Source organism: Ciconia boyciana, chromosome 3 (genome assembly GCF_034638445.1).
Source record: "Ciconia boyciana chromosome 3, ASM3463844v1, whole genome shotgun sequence".
Taxonomy (NCBI): Eukaryota; Metazoa; Chordata; class Aves; order Ciconiiformes; family Ciconiidae; genus Ciconia; species Ciconia boyciana.
Genome location: NC_132936.1, coordinates 58,796,113 through 58,820,056, shown reverse-complemented (window position 1 = coordinate 58,820,056; position 23,944 = coordinate 58,796,113). Strand labels below are relative to the sequence as shown.

The 23,944-nt window shown below is 36.5% G+C and overlaps 1 protein-coding gene across 1 annotated transcript in view; it reads left to right on the top strand.

Moving 5' to 3' along the window:
• Positions 1-23,740, top strand: part of TRDN (triadin) — a 201,736-nt gene extending 177,996 nt beyond the window's left edge. The window contains exons 34-38 of the mRNA XM_072857718.1: positions 1,291-1,317; positions 2,382-2,417; positions 2,618-2,662; positions 3,611-3,658; positions 23,598-23,740. Coding sequence (XP_072713819.1) covers positions 1,291-1,317; positions 2,382-2,417; positions 2,618-2,662; positions 3,611-3,658; positions 23,598-23,740 — 299 coding nt within the window. The remainder of the gene's footprint in view (positions 1-1,290; positions 1,318-2,381; positions 2,418-2,617; positions 2,663-3,610; positions 3,659-23,597) is intronic.
• The last annotated feature ends 204 nt before the right edge of the window (positions 23,741-23,944 follow it).

Below are 23,944 nucleotides of genomic sequence, written 5' to 3'. Positions count from 1 at the left end.
TAAGGAGTAAGGTCATGAACCCCTTTCCTAGATTTGGTGCCTCAGACAATTTTTTTTCCTTGTGAAAATGAGGAGGCATATTAATCCATGGGTCATGATGCAGTAATGTATCAGCTTTCAGCAAGTATGAGCATGATCATAAGCAGAAATGTAAATATTAAAGGACTTAAGTGTGCTCACATTTAATAGCAGCAAACCTGGCCTTTGCTGAATGGCTGTGGTGCCTAAGTATTTATCACTGACATTTATGAATCTCCTTATGAATGAAGACCTGAATTAAAGCTTCCTGGGATGTGTTAGTGAAAACCATGCTTAATTGCTCAGTCTCCCTGTTGAAAAAGCATTGACTGAAACATTTTCACGTTGGTGTGAGCTGTAGAACCTCATGTTCATCTGAAGCCAAAACTCTGCATGAAGAACACACAAAGACGATTCAATCAAAAGGGACCTTGAAATGTTTTGTGAGCATATTCCTTTTTTATCCAGCTCTAGGTTCAAAGAATAAAGGGTTTGCCTGGCTAGTAAGGTTATTCTCTTTCCTTAAAATTGGGTTCTAAAATAAAACTGGGACTAATGAAGTAACGATGTGTAAAAAATTCTTGGATTCCAAATCACAATATAATTCATTCCTTCAATTTAAAAAGCGTAATGATGGTTTTACCAGGGAATTTCTATCCCATCTCATTGATCAATTTTCATTTATTGTTATGGGTATTACAATAGCATGGGAATATATGCTTCTTTTGTGCTAGGTGCTGTGCAAAGATGTAGTCAAAATTTTTCCAGCTCTCAAGAACCTTTCCTCTTAAAAGGCAAGGCAAATTGATAATGCAGGAGAAAATGTTATACAGGGGTGAATGCCAGCTATTCAAGGTCAGTGTCAGTCTTTGGTTGGGATGTGTGGATGATAAGAAAAGAGAGGTAACAATTAAACTGAATAAATTTTTTTGAAAATAGCATAGTCAGCTATAACCTTGAATGCACATTTAAAAAGAACTCTCTTTAAATATTTGCTTGCTGGAAAGCTTTGATTGGCACAGTGTTTGCATTTGCAGGAACCATTGCATGCTGGATTATAGTACTTCAGAGTGGGACTCTTAGCTTTCAGTGTGAAATTTTGTGTACACGCCCATTGCTAAGGCACATTTCTTTGCAAATTAATATCCTGCAGAAAAGTGGCAGATGAAAGAGATATATTTAAATGGTTACTTGCCTTGAAAAAACATGGTACTGAACCTCATATTCTTTTCCTTCCCCTCTTCCTCTTCATTTCTGATTATTTTCCTGGAGAGCCAACAGGTGAAATCCCAACAACAGGTAAATATTACATTTCTCTGATATGTCTTATGGAAAGAATTAATGAACATACCAGTGTTGATTAATACATATTGTTCATCAACAATGAACAATGCTGATGTAAACCAGCATTGGTAAACTGACAGCATTGCAGCTATGCAGTTGTCTACCAAAGACTGTTCTGATCGGCTGATTATGTTATTTTCACTGTTCATCTTCTGCAGCATGTTTTGGTGAGCTAGACACAGGTGATCAGCACTGAGCAAGCTAGTGTTAATCAGATAACACATGCACCAGAAGACTTTGAACAAAGCATTATTACAACCAGTTGGGTGATATGAAGAGAAAATGAACAATTCGAAGGCAGCCTGCCAGTTCTCTGCTGTAGTCAACAGGGAATATTGAAATGAGCTCAGATGCCTAAGCAATACACCTTAATTTCAGACTGCCTTTTTGAATGGTTACAGACCAAATGTCTGTGTTTGCGGGCTGGGGAAAGGATGCGAAAAAGAAAAAAGAACATGTTCTAAGTGAATGCACAATTAGAGAAAAATAAACTAAATAAATCAGAATCTAGTACTGCAGGACTTCAGAATGGTCACATTTGTTGGTTCTAAAGGTCCATCTAGCTCCATATACGGGGGGGGGGGGGGGTATTTTGTTTATTTGTTTCAGACCATTGAGATTGCTCCAGGAAAGAGGGTAAAAAGCAGGCAGTAGGCAGAGGGATCCTTCTCTGATGTATTTTGGGAACAAGTAATTAGGGAATTCTGGCAGTAGTTAGGGAATTACAGAATTCTAGTGCCTAATGCCTTTATCAGGAGTTTCCAAACTACTCTGCAACCAGCAATATTCAAACAATTTCCAATGACTGTTCAGAAAGCCCAGAACTGCTACTGCCACTGAGGGTAGCAGCCACTGTTGTAATATTAGATACATTGTATGCATGCCATGAGACACATTTAGCACAGTTATTATTCCAGGGACATTACTAGGGAGATCAGCTTTGTGCAATGTACTTATTGTAAGAGCCCCATATTTTTGATGCCTATCACTTAATGTTGTTTCCTTGCAAATCTTTCTAGCCACAAAAAAACCAAAGACAGCTAAGGAAAAAGAAGGTAGGAATTTACTCTGTGTGTGCATATATATGTAGAAGATCACAATAAAAATAGTATGAGATTACAATTTTGCATGTATTTGAAACAACCCCTAAAAGATCTGTGTTAATTTTCAAATAATTTTACTTGAAAACTCTAGGTAATAATCTATTCAGCAGTCAATTTACCAACCTTGAACTGTGCTACTTTTTCTTTGCTAGAAAAACCAATTGAGAAGAAACATCTGAAAGATGAAAAAACCAAAGGTAATAAAGGGATTAAAATATCTGCAAACAGCAATGAAAATGCAAACATTAGGTTTTTTCATGGGATTGGAAAGAAGAGCTTTGTTAGTCTTTATAAATATGTGCAAGTAAGACGAAATGATGAAATTGTGCATAAATCCCCAGTAATTGAATGTGTGATGGCTCCTCTGCACGTGAGCATGAAGGATTACATCGGCACATCCAATCTGGCTGCAGCAGAGCCCGGCCTGTCACCCTCCCTGGCTGGTAACACATTAGCCTCTCTGTAGGGTCCTCCAGCACTGTATCCACAGACGAGTGGATTAGTAGTCCCCACTTAGTCTGCTGTTATGCTTCCTAGTGAGGTAGTGCAAAGTTCATCTCCATAGCTTGTGTGACGCTTTAGATCACCAGCTTCATATTGTAGCATAACTACATTGATAACAAGAAGCGCTTTCTATACATATGATAGACTTCGTGGTCACCTATATTCTGTCTAATCTGTTGGACACAGCACTGTCTTGATTGTTTCCCTACAGTAATATGCAGACAGAGAAACTGTTTCTGCTATACCTCTGAAGATAATTAATAGTAATAAGTTCCACTAATTTATTAAGTTAGTGGTCTAAGACATAAATGTCTTCTCTACATTGGTTAAAGACAGTGACATGCATATAAACGTTGTATATTGAAGTCTTGGAACCTCAAAGGATAACAGTTAATTAGTTGTACTGGTGCAAGTTTGCTAAACTAGTATCCAGAAGCAGTTTGCTTCTATGGTTTTACTAGACATAAAATTTTTATGTTTGAATAATTTACTAGGAAAGTCATGTTTAAAAAGCCAATCTGTTTTATACAGATTCCTATCTGTGAGTCGATTCCAATAAAATAGCAGGTTTCTTATTGAAATTTATTTAAATATTTTGGCCTGAAACTGAAGATTAATTTGTCATCTGTTTTGTTCTCTAGGAGTCCCACCAGTAAAAGAAGCTCCACGACATCACAACCTGACATCAGGTATATTATTTTCCTTTATTGTAAAGGAATTTCCTTTTGCTTTCCAAAACTTTCCTTTTTGTCTGGTTTTTTTTGGTTTTGTGTTTGTTTGTTTTTGGTTTTGTTTGTGGGTTTTTTTGTGGTTGGGTTTTTGTTGTTGGTTTGGGTTTTTTTTGTAAAGGAGATAATTCTTGCAATCTTTTCACATCTCTCACTCAAGTCTAGGGGACAAGATGTGAGGCGAGCCAAGTAAATCCAATCTATAAATATTGTTCCTGTGGAGAATGATTTGCTCAAATGGTATTGCTTTACCACCTTCCTAAACTTTTAAACATATACTCAGCTAATTACTTTTTATAAACCAAGTGGCCTGTAATTAATTTGGCAGTGCATTATTTAAAACAAATATATACTGCTCATAGAAAATCTGTTCCTCATAGAAAGCCACATTTGGAGAAGCATGTTCAATTTATTTTCTCTCACATTAATAAATATTGTCTCCCATCACTGTGTGCCCTCCCCCACACCCCACCCCCCACAAAAAAGGTGAGTAAAGCTAGGGCATCTTAGGAGGAAATGTCCCTGCATTGTGTCACCAGCTAGCTCCATGTTTTTCCTAGTTTATGGTAAAAATAAAGATATGTTCCAAATTCTTGACAAGTATAAATCAATCCCTGTAACTTCAGTGGGACTACACTGATTCATGACAGACAAGGATCAAAGTCTTTAATCTCACCTGTGAGGTGTAACTGGTTTACACAGAAAATATGAACTAAATATTAATATGGATCCTCCCAGTGCAACTTTGTTGTCTTAAACTACTGAGAAAAGAATTTCACCTCTAATCATCTAGACTGTTTTGCAGTATACAATTTTCTTACCTCTTGTACTATATGTAGAATGCTTTAAAGTCCTATATACATGACATAAAATGTGCAATATATGTGTAGTTATATGTATCTGTGTATTTAGAAACATCTATTTATCCATATGTATAAACTTAAAATATTTGAACAATAATAAAAAAGGTAGCTAAGTATAAAAAAAGTACAGAGTAATCTGACATCAAGGAAGAGAAAATGCAAATGAAATGCTAAGATCAAGCATCCAAATGTTAGCATGTGTATTTGTATGAAAATATTTACACACATGGCTCACAAGCCTTCGTTGTGTAAAGGTGACTACATTTACATATAAGAATGGCTTCGCTTTTACTTTCATCTTTTTTTAAAATCAGGAATACAGAGTTATAGAGTCAGATATAGACTTTAATTCCTCTTAATGTTTCTGTTGTTAACTGATAGATACAGAAGGTAGAATCTATGCTAGCAAAAAGTTAATATTATTTTATTAATATAGAATTCATACAGATCAAGTAGTGCTAATCATAATAAATAACCAGTAAGCTAAACCAAAGATTTTGTTCGTAGATAAAAGAATTATCTTATGGACCAAAATTCCAAATTCAGTGTAAAACAGGAATGGACCAAAACTTGTCTGCCTGTGAACTTTCCCCTGCGCACCACACTCCTGTAAAATTTACATCATTCAAAAACTGTGTTACTGTGGCTTTTTTTTACAGTAATTGTTATGATTGGTTAATTTAATTGTGCGTTATCACTGTGCAATTATTCTTGATTATTCTGGGATGTTTCCCAGATCGTAAGCAGCTCTGTGCAAACAGTTCTTCATAACTGGCTGTGCAAACAGTTCTTCATAACTGGCTTTGCAAACAGAACTTACTATTTTCAGACTATTCTTTGTCCACTAAAAAGAATAAGTTAGTTTTCAGACAATGGATGAAAGGTTTGCAGAAAAACATCAAAGTGATTTCTCTTTATGAATGTTGTTCTTTGCTATTTGCTCACACTGGGAATTTAAAAGTTGAGACCAAATCCTAGGTCATGTACACTTGAGTTGGAACTTGATAGCTTTTGCCTGTTCTGTTTGCAGATGAAGCCAGTACATTTTCCCCAGTGCGCTGAATACTAATACTTTTTGCTGATAAATGGAAGTAGAAAAGGATTTACACATTCTGAGCTAATCTGAAAATTTAAATAGGAAATCTTCTTTCAGCTTTCAAAAGCTGAATAGATTCACGAGTTCTTAGATTTTAATCAGAGTCCTTCCACCTTTCCCTGATACTAAAAAGCAATCAAATAAAGACAAATAAACAACTTAAAAAGCTGTATATATCTTCAATTTTAGAATGCTCTGCATTTAAACTGAATTTTAAGCAGTACTGTACCTTTCATTAAACAATTGTAATATGTGCAGTAGACACTAAATTTCACTCCCTTGTAGAGCTGCAAGCATTTACTTAGAATTCTTTCTCCTTCTTTCTGCTGTCCTAAATGTCATAATTGACACGTGTACCCAGACTGAAACTTACCCACGCAAAAAAAAAGGGAATTCTTGGAACTCCATTTTTTTTCTTCTATCTTATAACAAATGTATTTGTATGCATCCAGAAGCAGATTTTTCAACTCTTGGAGTAAAATTTGAGGAGTGTACAAATTCAGCTCTGTGGTGAGGACTATCTACCACACCCTTTATATGAACAGCTGTATACTTTTATATAAGTCCTAGTTTGTTTCAAGGCTTATACCAGAGTATGAAAATCTAAATTAATCAAAAGTTGATTATGTTTATTGCAATTACCTTGTAACTGTCCTCATGGCTGAAAACTCAGGAAACAATGTATGTTGCATTTGTCATACAGCTAGTTGAAGAGGTTGATGTTTTTACTGTGCCCACAGATATGGAAATGTGGCAGAAATAAAGAGAGGCTGTGATGGAAGAGCATGAAAAGTGAGAAATAATGAGATTGATACTAATCCCATATACATTTATTTGTTAAATTTGAGAAATATGTGGATTATTCTCAAGGTTAAGAGAAATCAAACTAGTCATGCTAACTTCCATGTAAATAGGTGTGTTGTAAATAGACTTACATAATTCATGCATCTACCCTCATACATTATTAGAGGTTTAACACTTTCTTGAACACGACAACTTCTATACTTACTGTCTAGTCAAAGAAGTTGTACATCTGGGAAAACTAAAATTATCACTAAGCAAAGTTGGAACACTGTTTATATGAACATAATATGCTAGCACTTTTATGAAAAAAAGCATTTCTCGGCTAGATTTTTCCTCTGCTTCTGCAGTGATAGAGAGCAATACAGTTTCTCAGATGTTTTCTAGCATAAAGAAGAATCATTTCATCATATTATCACCAAAAGGTATTCAATGGCACATATTGATCACCACATGAAAACCTCAGCAACTCCAGCGGATTAATTCATTACATGTCTGTATTAGCATGTGGTGATTGGCTTATTACTGTAAGGTTGTTTTATTGCTTTGTATTTCTGTCTTCCTGTAATATATTGTCCAATGCAAAGACAATTTCCAAATCTGCAAAAGCAGAAAGTTCTATTTAATGTGAGATTTGATACGAGAGCCATTTGAGAGACCATCAAGGATGTTTCCTCAGTGCTGAGGGAACATAAACTTATCAGCAGTGCAATGTGTAAGATTTTTTCCATGGGTCATTACTTTGAAAGAGAATGAGACCGCTTGCCTTTATTTTTTCCTTGGTTCTGAAGCATTTGAAGACTTTGGAGGAAAATATGATCTTTTTCATTATTCTGAAGTAGCAGTTTTTGTCAATTTCATTAAGCACAAACATATTGGTACTGTTCTATAAAATAGAAGCATAGAACTACTTTTAAAATAGTGCACAATATTCAAAGGAGAAGGCAAGAACTTCATCACTGCAGGACAGGTAGCTCTCATCTATAGATAGGTGATGAACTGAAGTTACTATATTTTCTACTCTCCTTGTCACCCAGGTAGTCTGTGTATCTCAGATGTATGATGGTTCTCTTATTCTGTCAGCAGTTTCTTCCAGAAATTCCGGAATAACTTCTGTATAAACTCATACTCCTGAAGCTGACCATTTGAATGCAACTAGATCAAAGAAGCTGAACAAAAATGTTGAGGAGAAAAGATATGATGTCCTTTCTCAAAATAGAAATATAGATCAAGGAATGGACCGTTAACTCTAACAGCTGTGTCTCTGAAAGTAATAATGAAAACAGTAATAGCATCCTTGAAACAATTTATATTAGAGATTCATCATTTTTTTCTCACCAGAATTCAGCAATAAATACTAATATTAATGTTGTGTTTTCCAGACATAAGAAAGTGTGCCGTTGGCTGGAAAATAATAGAAGGAACTGGCACTCTAACAAGTTTCAGGGGTTTTTTTGTATAAGATCTGTACTCATTAATTTACAAGACCTGTGTCTATGCAGGATATTCTCATTCAGTAAGATTTTCCAGGGTGCTCATCGCTCTGCAGTACAAGTGCTCAGCTTGAGAGCAGGACGAGCTGCGCACTAAGGCTGCTTGCAAGAGAGTCCTTATAGAACAGCCTCTGTTCTGCAGATATACAGGAATGTCTCAACATTTCATGTTTTTTAGAATTGCGAGGACCAACGCTGCATATGCAGACTTTTCAACAACTTGCTGTTCGTTTTTCTACTATTCTGATGTTGACTTTTAAATAAATACTTAGAGACTAAATCTCAGCAGGCTTGTCTAACCAGAGGCATACTGTGCATTAACAAGAGGTGTATGTTTAAAGAGCTCAGTTAAATAGTGCTGAATGCTTGACTGATCACTTATTAAGAACTACGGTGACCTTGATTTAACCTATTTTGAAATTGAATTAACGTAAATTTCACTGAGGCTGCTTTAATTCTGAATGAGTGCCCACACAACGCTTTTATATGGCCTAATTAATCCATTTTTAAAGTTAACTTGAATTAATCTTCCTGATTGTTTCTACATAGAAAAGCCATATAAGGGAAAAATATCAGACATATATTGTGGTAGACAGGTAAAATAAAAGCTTTATGGTCTGGTATGAAGCTGATTAAATGTCACTGGAAAACTTCTTACAGATTGCAATAAGGTTTTAAACTCAAAATCTGTAAATACACACCACAAATCAGAACAAAACATCAGTTTTTATGTTAATTATAAGCTTATAAATAGCTTGTCAGCATAGTGACATTGCAATCTAAATTATGAATTACAGACAATCTATTTAAATGCCCAAAGGGTAAGTTTTATCTTTTGAAACAAAGAACTTCATGGGGTGAATCTCTAGGTTCCTGCTGTGTCTTCTACAGGGACATCTATCCCTAGCTCTAAACTCATCTCCTTTTTTTGTCTTTGGCTATATTTGGTAATTCCATTACTTTACCTTGAATTTATTTGTTGTCAAGATTTGTTTACAATTAGGAATTACGGAGAGAGATTCTCAATCAGCTTTGCATTATGATGAGAGCTACTTGGACTCAGTTTAAAGTCCACCTCCCCAATAAACAATCATAAGTTTTCAAAGTAATCAACACAGTGACAAAAGAAGGGTTGATTCAGTTCAATTTCTATGTAGCACCTAAATGTTAGCTACATGTTAATAGCACTTGAACTTTACTAGCTCAATTTTCAAATTACTGAGAACCTTTTCTTATTGTTATGCAAGCTTTAGCTGTGCTGCAACTGTGAATGTGCTTTATAGACCACATTGATAGACTCTAATCTAAAATCCATGAGATAAATCCCGAAGATTAATGAGCAGAGAGAGTTCCTGCCAATCAACAGTGAAAACCACTGTTAAAAATATAAGGTCAGACCCAAGACATTATTTTAGAGGATTTTAACATCCCAAATAGTCTGCCAAAGAGGTTCTATAAAGCCTAAGGTTTTTACATTCATAAAGTACCTTCCCATGCAAGCACAGAATTTTTTGGCCCCTACATCCCTGTTTTTGAAAGAGGGAAAACTGCTGGCCTAGAGCCCAATTCCTACAAAAACTTCATTAGGATTCAGAAACTTCCAACAATTCCTGTCTGCCAGACATGCTTTGAGCACAACTAATGCATCAGCAACATCAAGCCCTTGACAAAATGCAGCTGTAATTGCTTTGCTTCTAAAATGGTGGAGACGGTACTTTTTCTATCCTTGTGTATCATAGAATCATAGAATACCTCGAGTTGGAAGGGACCCATAAGGATCATCAAGTCCGACTCCCTGCTCCTCACAGGACCATCTAAAACTAAACCATATGACTAAGAGTGTTGTCCAGATGCTCCTTGAATTCTGACAGGTTTGGTGCCACGACCACTTCCCTGGGGAGCCTGTCCCAGTGACTCACCACCCTCTCAGTGAAGAACTTTTTCCTAATGTCCAATCTGAACTTCCCCTGACACAGCTTCATGCCACTTCCACATGTCCTATCGCTGGTCACCAGAGAGAGGAGATCAGCACCTCCCTCTCCGCTGCCCCCCTTGAGGAAGTTCTAGACTGTGATGAGGTCACCCCTCAGCCTTCTCTTCTCCAAGCTGAGCAAACCAAGTGACCTCAGACACACTGTGTAAGTCTTGACCTTGAGACCTTTCACCATCTTGGCCATCCTCCTCTGGACACAGCCTAATAGCTTGATGTCCTTCTTATATTGAGGCACCCAAAACTGCACATAGTACTCGAGGTGGGGCCACACCAGTGCAGTGTAGAGTGTGACCATCACCTTCCTCCACTGGCTAGCTATGCTGTGCTTGATGCACCCCAGGACGTGGTTGGCCCTTTTAGCTGCCAAGGCACAGTGTTGATTCATATTCAACTTGCCATCAACCCACACCCCCAGATCTCTTTCCACGGGGCTGCTATCCAGCCTCTCATCCCCTAATTTGTATGTATAATCAGGATTACCCCATCCCAGGTGCATAATCAGGTACTTGCTCTTGTTAAATTTCATACGGTTGGTGATTGTCCAGCTCTCTAGTCTATCCAGATCTCTCTGTAAGGCCCCTCTACAGCTCCTCCTAATGTAGTATGACTGGCAAACTTACTTAATGTACATTCGATTCCTGCATCCAGATCATATATAAAAATATTGAAGAGAACTGGCCCTAAAATTGAGCCCTGGGGAACCCCACTGGTGACTGGCTGCCAGCCTGATGTAACTCTATTTCCTATAATCACTGTGTAGTCTCCAAGGGATTTAGCTGACACTCATTCAGAGCCCTCTTTACCTGTAAAGATTCAACTTTATACCTTCCACTATTATCTATTTGATATAAAAGTCTGTTTCTGCTTCAGATACTTCTTTAGGTAAAATACTTCAAAACAGTCAGTAAAATTTAGAAATAATTCTGGACTAATTCTTGTACTATCAGGCACATCTAGTAATGTATTTACCTAGCTCTTGTGGCTCATGCACATGTACAGCACTAAGTTTAATACCTGGACAGTTTTGCAGTCCATAAGGGAGGGATATTTTCTGTTGTCATTGGAGACCTGGTTTGTGAACATGACTTCAAATGCAGGTGCAGTCATTCAACCTAAATCATGTTCAAGGTGTCTGAAGTCCACTCTAAATCTTGGTCCACAAACATTATTGGACCTCTCCCATTACACTTGCCCTCTGAGCTTGGAATGACTGTTTACATCAAAAGAGAATGAGCAAAATTCTACCAGGGTATATACAGGAAAACTCAGAGCCCAGGGAGAGATCCCAAAAACAAAGAGGCATCTTTGGTGAAAAAATGAGTTGGAGGATGAGCAGAAATTGACAACGGACAAGGTAGTCAAAAGTTGGGTTTTTTACAATTAGTTCATTAATTGATTACTTCTCATGCTAAGCCTAAAAATGATTTGCCTAGCAAGCTATCAGAGACACACTTATATTTACTATAAATGTAGAGACAAATAGGTCTAACTAAACAAGATATGAGGGTTTCAGCCTACTGAAAAAAAAGACTATGAAAAAAAAGTATTATTTTTTAGCATGCTGGTTTAGATCCAGTAATAAGAATCTGATTTGCCTAACTTTGCAAAATGAATCCAATTAGTAATATTATTTCTGCCTGTTGGACAATGATTTCATTCCCTTCCTCTTAACTAGGTCAAAACATTTCGCTAAAATTAAACTAAGTAGCTCCAAGCATTTATAAGTATGTACAAAATTTGTGCCAAGTCAAATGAAAAAAAACCACCTCAGTATAAATCTCTGAATTATTTTGCCACAAATGAAATATCAATAACTAGTATCTTAATGCTTCTCATTGGTAAGTTGGTTTTGCCCTTTAGTTTGACTGGTATATCTTCTTAAATCACACTGCAAGAAAAGAGAAGAAAAGTACATATTATATATTTCCATGACATATCTCATGGAAGCATAGTTCTATACAAAATGTAATTCTTCAACAGTTTTCTGAGTCAGAGATTATTTATCTTTGTTCCAGATAAATGGCCATTTCTTCAAATCCCTCTTGAACTTGAGGAAAGTAATTCCTCTAATGTCATATTCCTTCTCTTCTAACAGGGATGTTGTTTAGAGGACAAAGCAACTGTCTTACATTTTATCAACATAGATATTGTTTTTAGACATTTATCAGATGAAAAACAGGCATCCTGATGTTGGACTGAGTTCATGTTTCCAGGTTATCATCAGTATAGTCAAATCCAGTGGACAAATCGTAATTATGTGATTAAATTCTTAATTAGTGAAACTAGAACTGACAGCAGATGCTGTGAAATATTTTACAGAAGCCAGCCTATTGAGCTCCTACAGTTTATTTCTGTTTTTCCTTGTTCCTAGAACTGTGCAAATGCAGAGTGAGGAAGACATTCTAATTTAGCTTCATTTTTCATTGTAATTAACACACAGGCACAGTTTTGATCCTCCTAATCATAAGCACTTAAATAAGGGCATATTTGCACAAGTTCCGTGGTCAATGAGAGAGGAACTTCTCCTATGCTTTACTCATCCCTTCAAAATCTGAATTGCGTCCTAGCACTACATCATGTGGCTAGAGTTAAATCCAGAAGGTAGTGCCTCTAGCGTCTGACGTTAAGCAGGATGAATTTGGGCCTATCAGTGTTTGTCAGTAGCACATTCAAGCACTGTCTCTTTCCTGAGTTTTTATTGTCATAAAGAAGTGCTGCTACTCCCAGTAGAGAAGTTCTCACTGAAGAAGATAAATGGGTACACATAATACTACACACATTAAAAAAAGAGAAACTTTATTTAATACAGATTTCAGTTAGAATGACAACTGAAACAAAGAAAGCACTTGTATCATTCAAATAATACCAGCTTCACTTTCGTTAGTTGCTTCAATGACTTATCATTCACTGTTCCTCTCCTCTCTCCTCCCTTCTCCTCCCCTCCTCTCTCCATCACATGCCTTCACAGCAGAATGAATATCTGGTATTAACTTCCAGTATGTGTTATCCATTCTTGTTAACATAATCAGATCCCTGATCGTTTTTACCTTCTTCTTTGGCTTTATATGTTTTTAGTGTGCATAAATGTGTTTGTAGGTAAGGTTTAAACCAATCTTTTAGTGACTGACTGTTCTTTAGAAACAATTATTTTAATGCAATGTGTTGTAATTACATTAGTTGAACATGCTGGCCATAGGAATGAGTCAACAGAGACCATGTCCCCTCAACATGCCTAAGGTACATGATCAGCACACAGTGCATCCTATCAAGACACTGTCATTGTTTATTAAGCAATAACAATAAAATCCAATTCTATATTGCTGCCCACCAAATACCACTGTAGTCTGACGTAATTACCACTGCAGACTGTGAAAAAATCCAACGGATTTTAATAGACTTTGCATCAGGCCTGCATTAATTTTTGGTCCCTCTTAAATATCATTCCTTGAATGATTCATTCATTTGCTCCTATGTTTCACTAAAAAAACACATAATGCAGTACCAGACTCCTTTGAAAGCTCAGTGCTAGCAAAATTGTAAAGACTGTGTACTCTGATCACCGCTATGCTTTGTTGGAAGTGTCTGTATTACCACATATGTGTCGCACTGTTACATCTTGCATGGTTTCACTGTCTAACAAAAATAATTTTTTAATAATTTTGGGAGATCGTCACACTTTGGGTATATTAACACATTTATGTGAGATTTAGGTGGTTTGTGTGCAGTGATCATAACATGGAATATAACACTTAAACACACAGCTTATTTATCCATTAAGCCTTCTTACTAGACAATGCAAGAGCCATTTAGCAAAATACATAATTTTTTGCTCCCTAAAATGGTTGTTAGGTGTCATCTATCACATTCAAGGTGAAAGATAGAAATAATGTTTCACTTTTTATTGTAAAAATCAGTTTTGTTAGAATAAAGATCTCATTCATTGAGCTTTGTTGTTGTGTTTCAAAAAGACCACTGACTTTGATAAGTAACAAATCATAACTCATTTTAACCAGTTCTGGTCTTGGGATCGTATATATGTTTTTACTGTGGTGATTTTTTTCCCCTCTAATGGCATTATATATGACCAGAGTGACCTTCTAGCACTATTGATTTGATACATTTACAACATGTTTTATACCAAGAAATTGTTATTAAAGACATGTACTATTGACTTTGTACTGATACTGGTTTTGTCCCACTGATTGAAACACTGGTAAGGGCTGGTTTCTTTTGTGTATTTAGCAATTTTCCTGAGAGTGTTGGGACTGCAGACACACTTAAGAAATGGAACAATCTTCTGGGTGTTTTTTGCTCACTGTTGAGCACTATTTTTGCGAAGAGGTGTATATTCATTCTTTTAAAGTATAACTATTTTACCTTCTCCAGACCTTGCAGTCCCATGATGCTTGAAAAAGAGCTGTTAAGGAGAACATGTGATCTGAGTTCTCATGGCTTTAATAACAATGTTGTTGCTAGTATTTAACTCTGCTACTCAAACACATTTAATATTTTTTTATTAAATAACTTATTATCTGACAGACCCCCTGCTAAAATAGATATAAAAACTTGCATGGTGTTTGCAAAGATGAGCCAATTAATTGCATTATATCACAGACACTTTGAAAGTAGCTTTGAGAGCTACTTTCTGACCATTCTTCATTTTCTTTCCTTATTCAAGACACAAAATAAGATGCAAAAGAAGTTGCCTCATGGGACAATTTCTTTTTTTCCCTTTACTGTCTACACATTGTCTATACAATGCTAGAAAAATCTGATTCTAAGGGGATGTTTTTAGACATATAGAATTGATTTAAACTGGTAGTGATATTTCTTGTTTATTTGTAATGGACATATAAAAGTTTTCTCCTCTTCTTTTCCCCCTCCTCCTTCCCACTGTACTTCCTGAGAATGGCAGTCGTGTGGCTGTACAGCATGCTCAATAATGAGAAAGGAGTTGAAAAGGATTTACCAAAAAAAGATAAATGTAATTTTTGAAGCAAACCATATTGTTTTGAATAGCCAGTATCTCAACACGGACCATATTGTGAATTTAAGAAAACAGTATTTGGTCTTATGCATAGGCCCTCAACATTCAGCTTTGCTATTCAGAGAAATGGGATTTAATTAAATGTCAGTTACACAGTGCAGCTAAGCACAAAGACTTACATACTTGTGTTAGAAAGTGTGAAGGCAAAAATTTGTGATATTTAGCAAGGATTCCGCACCACTTCCCTTCCCCATCTGCCCCTGTGCTTTCTCTGATCAGTTTGTCATACTGTAATTTTACTGAGATGTTAAGGAAAGAGCCCACATTGCTTGATAGGGAAAGAAGCAGAGCAAAGGGGAAAACACCTGCTTCTCTTCCTTGCCCTTTAGTAAGTGAAAAAAAGTTCAGCTCCTCAGTCATTGGAACAAGTTTTATTTGTTCTTGTGTGGTTCAGTTTTGATTGCTGAACCAAAACACAGTATGTGCATTCCTGAGAAGCAATCAGAAAGGAATGAGTGCAATTGTTAATGCTTTCTCTTACTTATAATTGCTTACTAATTAGTTGTTTCTAATGCTATGATTGCCTGAATTTTTGTGCTTTGTTGAATTGTTTAGTTCTATTAGGAAAGGCTCTAAGTGAAGAAATTTGATTCAAACTAGAAAACACCAGTAATAAAAATTGTTTCCTCACACATTCTCTGTAATTTTTCCCTAATAACCAAACTGTTATTGCTAAAAGCTATTGCTTTTTAATGAATATTTTATTTGGTGACTTGCCTAAAAAACAGCTATCTGAGCCTTGTAGAAATGGGACTTTAACCATTGTAACGCATAAACAGGAATACCTTTACATTCTTTAGGATTAGTAAATTTTATTCCTCTCTGAATTTTCTACCCTCTTTCCTTATAAGATTAATTTTAAAAAAGACTATCGAGAAAAAATACATTTATTTGTTTGCTTGGATCACCATAATTCGTTACACGAAACTCCCATTAATTGCTTGAGTAAGCACTTGAGTGGTAGTTTGGCACTTTGAATGGTGGAAAGCTACACAAAAGTAGTCTTCTTTAAAATGATACTAAATGATATTAACTCAGGAGAAGTTTTCATTAAAATTATCACAAGGTCCTTGGACATCCTTGGAGTTTAAATATGTTCCCAATCAGACTGCACACAGCTGAAGGAGGAAATGAAAATTGTTTTTCCACCTAGTTCGTGAATTACCAGTTCCCAAACCAGACATGCTGCTTAAGTGGAGCTAGAGCCTATCACCCTTTGGAAATTCTGGATCAATGCATTGGAAGCCAAACTCTTTTCCAGTGTCCCAGCACCTTGACTTTTAACATCCATTACATCTCTAAGGATGGAGTGCCCTCATATTCATCAGTTTTCTTAAAGAACTACTTCAGCTAAATGAGCACAGAAACAATTCCAAATATAATGCTTAGGATATAAGGATCTATAAAGGCATAAATATGCAGAATGTAAATGAAGAAGTTGGTACTTATCTAGCACTGAGTTTTTATAGTGTCTTTTCCACTACAGGGTTCATTTAAGTAGCTGACAGATGCTTAATAATCTTTGGCTTGCTGACTGGGCTTCTCATGAAAATCTTTCTCTATCCAGATTTGTCACAGAAGGGGACCCTTGGTTGAGGTTCCCTTTATTCCCCTTGTATGGAAGGTTCTTCTGGTCATCTATTCAGATTTGAAACTCCTCTCTTTCCCAGCAATTTCTTAATCTTTCTCTCAGCCCGAAGAGATTTTGGATCTTATTGTCACTTCATCAGTGTCTGCTTTCTCATGCTTTGGAAATGTAAATGGTTGAGTGTGAATCTTTCTGCCCAGACAGTAAATAAAGACTGTTAACCAATATAAGCCACCATAAGGGAAAAAACTGTAACCACCTGTTAAGCAATAGTCAAACCTGAGAATGAAGCTTTCTTATACATTGATTCTAATATTCTATACAGACTCACATAAATTGATTATTTATGCCATATACAGATGGATTTAACTCTTCACTGCCTTTGCCAGGGATGAGACACAGAGTAATCAATCTATTTGGGATGGTAAAGGACTTGTGGATGACACCATAATAGTACCTGTAGGGGATATGATAGATGTGCATGCTTTGAAAGTTAGATCTGATTCTTGGATGTAATTGGACTTCTGTGAGCCTGTCTGCTGGTTCTCAGCCAAGTCAATTCTGCTGGTATCTTTGGCTTACGTGAATATGTGGAAATGGAAGAGTGTCGAAAATCACTGTTTAACTTTTCCAACAATCTTATGGCTTTGGCATTGTCTTTGTTCTCTAGCATCTAGTCCCTTACTGGGACTTGTGTCAGCTAGTTGTCTTTTATCTGTTACCTGTTACCTTTTCCATTCAATAGGCTTAAAGAGAACAATTAACAACAAATAGTATGTAATTTGCATTCTAGCTCTTTAAATGTTAAACTAGATCCTCAAAGCAAAATTAATAAACTTTGAACAATCATGACAATTGGGAGAGGTGCCCAAGGACTGGCATAAAGCAAATGTTGCTCCTGTCTTCAAAAAGGGCAAGAAGAAGGACCCAGGGAACTACAGGCTGGTCAGCCTCACCTTGGTCCCTGGGAAGGTGATGGAGCAGCTAATCCTGGAAACCATTTTCAGGCACATGAAGGATAAAAAGTTGATCAGGAAGAGTCAGCATGGATTCACAAAGGGAAAGTCATGCTTGACCAACCTGATAACTTTCTATGATGAAATTACTGGCTTGGTAGACCAGGGGAGAGCAGTGGACTTTGTCTACCTTGACATCAGCAAGGTTTTTGGCACTGTCTCCCATAGGATCCTCATAGAGAAGCTGATGAAGTATGGGCTGGATGAGCAGACAATGAGGTGGATTGAAAACTGGCTAAACTGCCAGGCCCAGAGGGTGGTGATCAGTGTCAGGAAGTCTAGTTGGAGGCCAGTAACTAGTGGGGTAACCCAGGGGTGAATATTGGTTCTATTTAACATTTACATTACTGATCTGGATGATGCAGTAGAGTGTACCCACAGCAAGTTTGCAGATGACACAATACTGGGGGGAATGGCTGATGGACCAGAGGGTCATGTTGCCATCCAAAGGGATCTCAGCAGGCTGATTTTCTCCTTTCTGCTGAAGAACTGAAAGAACCAGGAGAGTGCTATTGCAGTATTCCTCACATTTCTTGAAACCAGCCCTCTGTGTGAGATGCATGTCACTTAGAGCTCAAGAGCATACATAAGCTCCATGGAATATTTGTATAATTTATTTGATATCTATGGAATGTACTTAGCATTTCATCTTGACTAGACCTGAACAGCTTCACACAAACCTGAATCCAAGGGGGTTTGTTTGTTTCTCTGCTTTCTGGAACTCATCTTGGCTGTTCTCACTCCAAACGGATTTCCATCCAGGCAAAAATCATTTTAAAAGATCAAAAATACTTTAAAAGATTTCCCTTTTTGTGAGGGAAAAAAAGTGCCCTTTCCTTTCACAAAGTGAAAAGCAAAGAAGCAAATACCCCCTCTTCCAGCCTTTCAGAAACAAATTAGTCTTAAGCATCAGGTGTCCTTATATAACAGCATTAATTACAATTTGTTAAAAAAAAACATTTCTACACTTTTCCAGCATTGACTTTCTTCTGTTTCCTCAGTAATACTCATAAGAAAATTTAAGTAATTATATGTATTCTCATAAATTGCATCCTAAACAAAAGCATAAGGCCAGATATAAGGCTTTTTTTATCTCAGCTAAGCTGACAAAAGACAACTAGTGTTAAACCACATGTTTTACTCCTACTGTTCATCTTTTTTTGGTAACATTTGCCCTAAAGATATGAGACAATACACTGAAAGTGAGAACCCTCTTCAGTTTAAAAGGCACATTCCGTATTCACATTGAATGTGGGAATTATGAAGGCAGAATGGGATGCATTTGTAGTCTTGTAGGCATGCCAAAATTCAAATTGTTCTCCCAGCTATGGATTGTATGATAACACTGTTGCAGATTCTGATACAGACACAGTTCCAAAGATGTTGGTATTCATTTGAATAAAGTTTTCATCTCCATGTTTTGCAGCTCAGGGTTGCATGATAAAGCAGCCTAAGAAGGACAATATGAAAGGGAAATACTGAAAGAGCACATAGCAAAAAGCACTATGCTTGATTAGGTTAAATATAAAAGATCCATCCCAGCAAGGCATGCTAATGGAATTTTCTTTTATAAATGAGTAGTTTTGTACTGGGAGAATTAGTAAGAAGCAATCTACAAAGATAGTATAGAAAAAAAGGCCTTTTTTAATAGTTTGAATATCATACAAAACCTGAAGATGCCTTCTTCCTATACCTACACTTGGAAGCATAACACCCTCTTTACCAAATCTTATACTCTGATAACACTAGCTACTAGATCTCACATACAATACAATGTACCAAAACAGTTCAGTCTTTTAGCAAGGGAATCTGCTTCATTTTCTCAGGTATAAACATTGCCTTAATATTAGGATAAATCCATGAAGCATTGTGCCTTAGTTTGTCTAACCCCCAAAAAAAAATTTTGAAGAAAATGCGGACTTTTCATTTCAGAATGAGATATTTCAGATTCATTCCAGTGACATTCCAGTTAAAAATTAAACTTTTTTCAGGTATTTGTAGATTTTTCAAAGAATTTCAGAAAAGTTTTATTTAAAAGTTTTTAAAATCAAAAGATAGAGTTTCCAAATTTTTGTTTCAGATATCACTTTTTATTTATAATATTGCTTTTGTATATTTCAATATTTTAAATCCTCTGCTATCGCCTGTTTACTATTGATGAAAAAAGCACTTGTTTTTTTTCAGTTTATCCTTCCTCAAGATGAAACAGTTGACAAAGGGTTTTAATTGATTCTTTTGTGGACTTGGATTATTTTTTTTAAAGCAGAATCTATATCTTTCCCTTTTGTCAGAAAGCTTTTCTCCAGTGAAGAGTTGTTACAGCTGAATTTCTCATTGGCTATAGTCTTGCCTATGCCTCAGAGACAAGAAGAAACTTCTACAGGTTAATTCCTCTTACTGCTTCACTCATACCATAAAGAAGAGGAGACCTCTGTCCATGTCAGTGTGGAAGGGTCCTTTGGCTCTGCAAACTAATACATGCCAGTTCTGAGCCAGATGTTACAGGCCACACAGACCCTAAGGGCTGGATGCTTAGCAAGGGCTCCTGTCGTTTGCACTAAAGGAAATTTGTCAGTAGCATTAGGTTGTCATCCTCAAAATGTAGGAGCACTGAAGAGGAATAAAGTGTTTTACCAGTGGTTTTGACTGCTGGCTGACAGCAGAACAATTGTCCAAAACACTGGTTTTGGAAGACAGTATGCTGCAATATTCATAGGTGTTTGAGCTTCATACCCCTTACACACTTCTCCTGGAAAAAGTGTGATTTTTTTTTTCCTCCTTATCTTAAAAATTCTTGTACCTGTCCTGCCTTTTCTAGTCCTCTTGTTCTTATTCCCATCCCATTTGCAGTGTTTATCCTATCTTAATTCCACTCTTCAGGCTCTCCCACTCTCAAATTGTCCACAAAGTAACTCTTACTCTTTTTTTTTTCTTATCTGTGGTAATCTCCAGCCCTTGTCTCCCTTCTTACCATGAGGTTCCCCTATCACTTTCCAGACACTTGCCCACAATCTCTTGACACAGCTATGTCCATTTTTCTCCTCAAGCTCTTTGGTCAAGTTGTACATCACTTATTTTTCTTCCAGTCACCCCAAGAATCACCTGGCCAATGCACTTTGCTGGATTAGTGTTGGTCTCTTACCATAGCAGACCACTTTTTTTGCTTGAGCAGTCACGGTCTCCATCACGGCTTCCCATCTCAGTCTCATCACCCTTGACACAAAAGCCAGATGTCTTCTGCCCTCAGCATTGCCCCTCTAGCCTCCTAGGATACTGACACTTTTTAAAGAAAAGATTTTTTATACCAAGAAAAGAAAACCTTTTTTTTTCCTAGCTGTTTGTTGTTTGTTTTTTTTTAATATACCTACATTGTTCTTTTGGAGTTTTTTGCCAAAAAACAAGCTCAGCCTGCAGCTAATTTCAGCACTGAAAGTTTCACCACAGATAGTTAAATATGGTAACAAATTAAGTTACTGGAATTAGAGTCTTATGAAAGGAAGTAGCAGGCAAACAATAAAAAGTCATTACTACCATTCCTATCTCTCCTGAGTTTCTTCTTTATCCTGATTTTTCTGATATTTTCCCGATATTTCCTGAAGACAGATGATAAGTGACAGGCTATATAAACATTTGAATGTCACTTCAAAATGTTGCATTCAACATAGTACATGTTAGCCAAACAACAGGGCTCACTTCACAAACACTACAGGTATCTGAGAAATAACACAATCAAGGGTGATCTTTAGCATTACACATTCCAAATACACATACATTTTAGATTTCTTTTAAAACAACAATTATCTTCTGTGCCTATTTTTCAAATTTAGTATTACGGCCCACTGTAATTAGTTTGTAGCTGTTGGCCAAGTGCAAAAATCTGAAAGTTTGCCCTTTCCCTCCATGAATTTAGTGGCTTTTAATAATAGACTGTAAGCCAGATTTTTCAAGTGAAATGGTTGCATTGGCTAGTAATACTGGTGATTTTAGAATGATGCTCAGTTAATGCCTCTGGAAAATGCTGTGGTGTCAGGCATGCTATAATTACAATATACAATCATGTTTAAAATGCTTGTAAGTATGTAGCTATGTAAGTTAGTATGTATCAGGACATTGTGAATGTATGTAAAGAAAAAGAGCTAATTTTTTGCATTCTGCTTACATGTAAAATACAGGGGGGTCAACCATTCTTATTACCTTTAAGTAAACTATTTATTGGTATTTATTTGGGCTAGCAAATGCACAATACCCTACTTGCCTTCTTCATAAACAAGAGAGAGTTATTGACTTTTTTATTTTCATTTTTATATCCATAAGAGGAGTATGCAGAAATAATTTCCATTTAAACAGAGAAAGGTGAGTTCTTAATTTTCAGCTTTCTTCCTGGAAGGTATTTCTCTTTATCAAACCACCACCCACTGCGAGTAAATTTTAGGGGATTGTGGTTTTTGTTTTGTTTTGTTTTGTTTTGTTTTGTTTTGTTTTGTTTTGTTTTAAAGAAGATCTGATTGAGAAATCTCTGACAGAGTACTTTGGTAAGAAAATATTGTTTTCGGTCATAGCAGTTTTTGTGGCAATATACTGCTTGCTGTTAGCTTTACTCACAAAAGTTACCTTAGTTTAAGGATGGAATAAGTCTATTTGTTGAAACTATAACATATCCCAGAAACTTCCTGGTCCTGCCCAAGTGCCCCTGTAAAATGGCCAACAGTAGAGGACATAGCACATCCACACCACGCACCTAGTCCGTGGCTTGTCAGGCCTTGCAGGGGAGCCTTGGTCTGTCATATTTGGGCTGTGAGCTCTAGTCATGGGAGTCACTTTGTCTCTGTTTTCTGAAGAAATCTCAGATTCATCTCACAGAGGAATATCAGAAACACTGAAAATTTTGGGGAAAAAATTATTTCCATTCTCAGATTTAGTGGGAAAGCAGTAAGTCATTTGCAGGAGGATCTGATTTCCAACTCCATTTTCAAGTGTGCTTTTTAGATAACAAAGACTAACCTTTATGTGATTCAGGCAAGATGACCACGGAGGATAATATAACTGGATTGAATATACCGGCATTTCTGTCACACCGCTCTGTATTCCACCATTTTCTGTGACTTGGCAGTCAATAGATAAACCCTGCACCTCAGTTTATAACACAGGGAGCCCTGGAGTCCATCTCAGATTAGAACTATCACAGGGAACAGTTAATTTTTTTAATACGGAATGAACAGCAGAGGAAAGAAAAAGGCATCAGAAAATCAATTGCATGAAAACTAACTTGTTTCAGATGCCAACATTTCTCCAGTCATTTTCCTAAACACATAACTAACTAGTAGTTATCTTTTAAAATCTTGTCAACATTAATCTCAGAGTGCAAAACATAACTTTTGAAACAAATTGGGTCAATTCTGTCCATGTTGAAAGTAAGTGTTCTTGAAAGCCTTTAAAACATAATGGAACTAAGTGTGACTACACAGGCTAGGGCTCAAAATTTGAAAGGGACAAAATCTCCCTGATTGTGTAAAACTAAGAAAGATGTACCCTCATTTGTGATTATGATTTATAATAAAAGATAATTCATTTGAAACCTAATAAAATATGCCATTACCACCATTAGATGTGAGTCCTTCTGGAACTCCTCAATGTATCTGAAAGTGGCTATGAAATATAAAATCAGAAAATATACATATGAGTTTCAGGAACTTCCATTCAGCTATCCCAAAATGAAAATATTCTGGGAGAAGTAGGACTATAACACTGAGTGGAATAACGGATTTAAATATGAAATTGTCAATAATTTCTAATCTTGTGCTACAAAGATATCTCGTTGACCCTTTTAGTTAAAATCTTGTTGATATGTCGAACCTGGCTTGTGATCATACTAGAGATTTGTGCTGTTAGAACTCAGTTAATGGGAATAAAATTTTACAGATGCTTTCTGAAAGAACATGGAATAGACTCATAGTGCCAGTTTGGAGGCCATTAACATTAACCATCTCTTCCTTGTTTTCCTAGCTCCTGTCCGCTACTTTCAATGTGTCTTCCTAAATGGACCTAATGGATTTGGACTGCAATTTCCCGCTAACCCCCCTTCAAACAAGGAAGAAAAGACTCACTCTAAGACTTCCAAGAAAAAGACAAGGAAACCAGGGCAGTAGAGAAACTGAGTCCTGTGATCACTCACATTTTGCACTTTATCTTTTCTGCTGAGGTCCACAGTAGTTACAGTGGTACTCTGCATTGCAAGAATGTGATCCACTTGGACACATGTACCTGGAAAAAGTTTCCATGAGGCAGAGGCAAAACAAGCAGTAATGAACTGTGTTTGACAAAGGTAGAAATGTAAAAGTGCCCCATTTCTC